General features: G+C 47.2%; 1 protein-coding gene across 1 annotated transcript in view; it reads right to left on the bottom strand.

The window, feature by feature from the left end:
• Nucleotides 1–3,436: 3,436 nt before the first annotated feature.
• The window catches only part of LOC119275610 (transcription factor MTB2-like), a 3,701-nt gene continuing 1,167 nt past the window's right edge, over nucleotides 3,437–5,970 (bottom strand). Inside the window, exon 2 of the mRNA XM_037556489.1 lies at nucleotides 3,437–5,679. Within this exon, the coding sequence (XP_037412386.1) occupies nucleotides 3,818–5,674 (1,857 nt within the window). The 5' untranslated portion in view covers nucleotides 5,675–5,679 and the 3' untranslated portion in view covers nucleotides 3,437–3,817. The remainder of the gene's footprint in view (nucleotides 5,680–5,970) is intronic.

Here is a 5,970-nt window from a genome sequence, read left to right as displayed (position 1 = left end):
CCCCGTATATAAAGGAGCAAGGGGGGAGGCCGGCCGGCCCTAGAGGGCGCGCCAGGAGGAGGAGTCCTCCTCCTAGTAGGAGCAGGACCCCCTTTCCTACTCCTACTAGGAGGGGGAAAGGAAGGGGAAGAGGGGGAAGGAAAGAGGAGGGCGCCCCCCCCTCCTAGTCCAATTCGGACCAGAGGGGGAGGGGGCGTGCGGCCCATGCTGGCCGCCCCTCTCTCTTTCCACTAAGGCCCATATGGCCCATTATCTCTCCCGGGGGGGTTCCGGTAACCCTCCGGCACTCCGGTTTTCTCCGAAATCACCTGGAACAATTTCGGTGTCCGAATATAGCCGTCCAATATATCGATCTTTATGTCTCGACCATTTCGAGACTCCTCGTCATGTCCGTGATCACATCCGGGACTCCGAACAAACTTCGGTACATCAAAACTTATAAACTCATAATAAAATTGTCATCGTAACATTAAGCGTGCGGACCCTACGGGTTCGAGAACTATGTAGACATGACCTAGAACTATTCTCGGTCAATAACCAATAGCGGAACCTGGATGCCCATATTGGTTCCTACATATTCTACGAAGATCTTTATCGGTCAAACCGCATAACAACATACGTTGTTCCCTTTGTCATCGGTATGTTACTTGCCCGAGATTCGATCGTCGGTATCCAATACCTAGTTCAATCTCGTTACCGGCAAGTCTCTTTACTCGTTACGTAATGCATCATCCCGTAACCAACTCATTGGTCACACTGCTTGCAAGGCTTATAGTGATGTGCATTACCGAGAGGGCCTAGAGATACCTCTCCGACAATCGGAGTGACAAAACCTAATCTCGAATTACGCCAACTCAACATGTACCTTTGGAGACACCTGTAGTACTCCTTTATAATCACCCAGTTACGTTGTGACGTTTGGTAGCACCCAAAGTGTTCCTCCGGTAAACGGGAGTTGCATAATCTCATAGTTACAGGAACATGTATAAGTCATGAAGAAAGCAATAGCAATATACTAAACGATCAAGTGCTAGGCTAACGGAATGGGTCATGTCAATCACATCATTCTCCTAATGATGTGATCCCATTAATCAAATGACAACACATGCCTATGGTTAGGAAACATAACCATCTTTGATTAATGAGCTAGTCAAGTAGAGGCATACTAGTGACGTTATGTTTGGTTATGTATTCACACATGTATCATGTTTCCGGTTAATACAATTCTAGCATGAATAATAAACATTTATCATGATATGAGGAAATAAATAATAACTTTATTATTGCCTCTAGGGCATATTTCCTTCACATAAGACCAGGATGAACAAAGATGAAGGGCATATGAATGGGTTATCTTTCAACCAGAGGATGACTAGATAGCGAACAGGAACTACAGCGCCGCTGGATATTAGAAGAAAGATGGCCTCATAAGACCAGGATGAACAAAGATGATGGGCATATGAATGAGTTATCTTTCAACCAGAGGATGACTAGACAGCTAACAGGAACTGCAGCGCCGCATTGCCTCCGTTTCGGCCACATTGCTCGCTTTTGTCGTGCGATGCAACCCGTCGACCAGAATACACCGCAACCATGTGTTGCTCCACCGCCTGCATCCGTCATCCAAGCTGATGTGCCATTACAACCCGTCCTTGAGCAGTAGGCTGAGCTACTTTGCGTTGAGCTTCGCGAATGTCTTGTGCGTGTTGAGAGTGTCTTGGCAAGGGCAGAGGTTGCTCTTGGTAAACTTCAGGTTGTGCCGATTGGGTCTCTGCTTCCCGAGCTTCAGGTTGGTTCTGCAGATGGAGAGGAAGTCGACCTCTATGGAGGTTTCTCTCCTCGTGCTAGGCCCTGCTCTATGGTGTCGACTGACGTTAGGGGTGAAGTGATTGTTGAGGATGTGGCTCCAGTTCTACAAATTATGCCTTAGTTGATAGTGCTATGTGAGGAGTCCACTCCACCTCTTTCGGTGGTGATTCCGAAGGAGATGGGCTTGCTAAGGGCGTTGGCGGTGCCCACGACACCCTCACCACCGCCCTTGAAGTCTAGCCAGACCAACTTTATGGTGTGTGCAGGTTTGGATGCCGCGGTCACTCACTCGCGTGTGGCCATTGGGCAAGTGGTGCCCCCAGGTGGAGATGTTGTTGGGACAGACGCGTTGGCACCTTGTTCCGATGCTCTCTTTGCAAAAGAGCTCTACAACTTGCTCTCTAGCTTGGAGGCGGCTAGCCCTGGGTCTGGTAAGGCCGTTGCGTGCATCCTGACCGGAAAGTTTAACGAAGACAAGATCAAGAAGGTGAAAAAGTCTCTCAAAAGCAAAAACAAGAAGAGTGATACCTTATGAAAGACGTCTGCGGCTGCTTAACGGTTGCTCCTTGGTCTTTTGGGTCATCCTCATGGTTTAGCTTATCATCATGGTTTTGGAGGGTTCATTTGTCTACATCAGAGGTGTTCTTTTTGGGGATTCCTCTGCGATGCGATGTAGATGCGTGCACACTTGGGTCTGTTGCATGTTGAAAATGTCTGTAGGGTTGACGGTGCCATCATGGGGTTTTAGACTTTGGGAGTAGTCCGCATGTGGTTTGTTTGTATTGGTTTTCGCCCGGTTTTCCATTAATTAACTGGGCAACTCTCTTTTTCTTAATTAGTCGATGAGGCAAATCTTTTGCCTCCGTTTCGAAAAAAAAGGAACTGCAGCGCCCCTGGATATTAGAAGAAAGATGGCCTCATAAGACCAGGATGAAAAAAGATGATGGGCATATGAGCGAGTTATCTTTCAACCAGAGGATGATGTTGCAATCATGGAAGAACTGTAATATCATGGAAGTCGAAGTTTCCAGGGTGGTGATTGGTTTCAAGCTGCCACGGAATTATTTTAATTTTAATTTTGTTTTTTGTCTAGCTGTTGAAGAACTGTTGGACCGGAGAACAAGAAATTTTCTCGACAAACTGGCATCAGGTGTTTTTTTTTTGACAAACTGGCATCAGGTGTTAATGTGGATAAGAAAATCGTTCAAACCAAAACTCATTTGCCGAGTAGGACATTAAGCTCCTAGGGATACACTGATCAAGCTATTCTCCATACTCTGAAATAGACATTTCGGATATTGGCTAGACTGTGTACAGAATTACTAGCGTACTGCTGGCGTTTTGAATTCTTAGAATCAGTGGATGACTTTCATCTAAATTTCGCCCCTGGAAACAAAAAGCAGTACAAAGTTGCAAAATCTGGCCAAATAAAAACTTTCAGCCGTACAACACCATCTGTAGTTTGTAAATCTCCCGACTTCAGTTGGCAGCTAATCATCTCATGGAAGAATTTCTACAGAACAAGCGAATACAGCACGTCGATAGAATTAGATCAAGACCAACGTCATCAGTTTACCCAAACATGGATGTTTGTTTCAACGAGATCATCCAAGTCAGAAGCAGAAGGTTCAGAACAGAAAATTGCCCAGAGTTATTAATCCACCGGCCCAATCAAGGATTTGAACAAAGAAAAGGCTACAAAAAAGTAATTTTCTAACTCATGCATGCGAATTGTACTTTTTATGGTTCCGCACTAATTAAGCAATACACTAAAAGCATGGTATTCTTCCCAATAAAACATCAAAACTACAAGGAGCACAAGAACCTACCGTTACAACAATGGCGGTTTAGCTTGTGCTTTTCTTGCATTGCTAAGTCAGAAATCTCAGCTTGCTGCCTCGACCTACAACTTCTATCAACAGAATGGAAGGTTTCTGGGGCTGCCTGCTGCTTGTATGCCACCAGCAGAGTAACCAACCTCTACTGCACCGACTCCCCTCAACCGATTCTACACTGAGCTCATGGCGCGAGACATTGCAGCAATCACTTTCTCCCTCGTTTGCTGTTCAGAGCCAGGGCACTTGATGATGAAGGAATGCACTACCGTTCCATTGTTGCCTGTGAGTTTCGACTCCCCTACCCGGACGTCCGCCTCTTCAAACGCTTCAAAGACCTTCTTTATGGGATGGTTCTCCAATGGAGACATAACTCGAACCAGAACCTCGTCTTGCACCACCTGGATGTCAACCTCTGGTCTAGGGGCTCGCTCCCTTGGATCCACCATACCAGACTCAAGAAATCGTTCTCTCTCCGTCTCCATATCTTTGAGCTTCTTCTGAAGGTCAGTGATGTAAGCTATTGCATCGCCCAATAGGGAGGCCTTGTCCATTTTCGAGATGTTAGGCACAACGGCTCTCAGCGCATAGAACCGTTGGTTGAGCTTCTCCCTCCTTTGACGCTCAGCCTCAACATGATTCAGCGGCTCCTCCCTCCCATTTGCGGGCTTTCTTCCCCTCTTCCTTGGCCGTCGGTCCTCTATGACAGGTGTTGTCCCTTCCTCTTTACACAAGCCATTCACCTCTGAACTATCTCCATCAAGAACAGCTGCTCTTGTAACCAGGACACCAGACTTCGAACTGGTCCCTGCACTAAAATCTATTTGCCTAGGCGCCTGTGGCTGCAGCTGTTGCTGGTTGACCATCTGCAGTGGCTTCACTAGCTGTGGTGGTTTCTGAAGAAGTGGTAGTTTCTGGAGCTGAGGTGCTTTCTGAAGCTGAAACTGTGTTGTAGTGGAGCTGTCCGCGGCTCTATTGTTGCCGTGTGTAGCTTCATTACTCACTATCAGTATACCATTGCCAAACTTCTGCTGGTGAGAATTCAGGCCCCGGGCCTGACTCCAAGTGAAACTCTGCAATCCTTTCTGGACATTGGGAAGCAATGAGCTCCCTCCACCAGCAGTCCTCTGTTCCCATGGCCTTTCATCTACTTTCGATGCCCCAATCACTGGCCCTGCTGAAGACCGACCAAGGTTCAAATCCTTGCCAAAAATCTTTGCCAGACCTGGTGACCTCTCAATGTGACCATTTCCTTCCCGGCTCGGAATTATATCCTTATTGCCACCTGTCCCCGCAAAGACAGACTTTATGGTCTGGAGAGTGTCAGAACTCTCAGCCACCTGCTGCATCGAACCCAGCTCAAGCACACCAGTCTCAAATGGCACTAACAAGATAGTTCTAAATCCTGCTGTGCTTGCAAGGTATCCCCGGTAACAGTAATTGGCTGGGAATACATTGCGCTCAGAATTGGGAACCCAGAGAGGGAGGCCAGCTGCAAAAACTTGACCAGGAGCACCGGCACGACGTGGAAACGCGAAGTACATAGATGCTAGGAAGAACATTTCTGTATCTGTCACCTGACCAATAGTGGGAGCATAATCCTCCTCATCAGCACCACCAAATGCTTTGTGCAACCGCTGCAGTACACGCTTCCGCATCCGCTGTTTGGCATCATCATTGCCTGCAGAAGCAGCAGCTGCCAACTCAGCATCATTGGGTTCACGGCAAGAGCCATCACCCCACCCAAGGACAAGATCACCAGACTTTGTGCGTGAAAGCTGCCAGAAGATGGCGTAGTTCCAACCAGCACCAGGATGCTCTGATTCGATAAGCTCCTGCAGTTTATTTTGCAAGTCCACAGGTGACGACGCAGCAACAAGACCCTCAGATATGGTACCGCCCCCTTTTGTCAAGTATGCAAATGCATCTCTTCCTAGCACAGTGGTGCTGAGGTCTCGGTCCTCCTCAGTCCATGCCCCACCATTTCCTCCATTGGCACCGTCCTCCTCAACCTCCATCTTCATCACCATAAGACCTACTCAAAAAAGTATAGGTCAGGTCAAAAGGCACTAAATACAGAAATGTTTTGCTGCGTCTATTGCCTACCAAACTCATCAGGGTGGAGTCTATTTAGATTACAGGGGAAATAAATTTTACTGCACTTATGGCTACAGGGATGAACTTAAAACAAAACAGAAGTAAGCTCTGAACCACCATTCCAGGTAAACACACACTGACATGCGTCCCAAACTGTAAGCAAAAATTCGTAAAGACCTGGTAGTTGGTACTTAGTAGCGGTATCCTTCTGGTTCACCGCTTACCATAT

This window comes from Triticum dicoccoides, chromosome 3B (assembly GCF_002162155.2).
Source record: "Triticum dicoccoides isolate Atlit2015 ecotype Zavitan chromosome 3B, WEW_v2.0, whole genome shotgun sequence".
NCBI lineage: Eukaryota > Viridiplantae > Streptophyta > Magnoliopsida > Poales > Poaceae > Triticum > Triticum dicoccoides.
The sequence above is the reverse complement of the archived record's forward strand: the minus strand, read 5'-3'. Positions and strand labels throughout refer to the sequence as shown.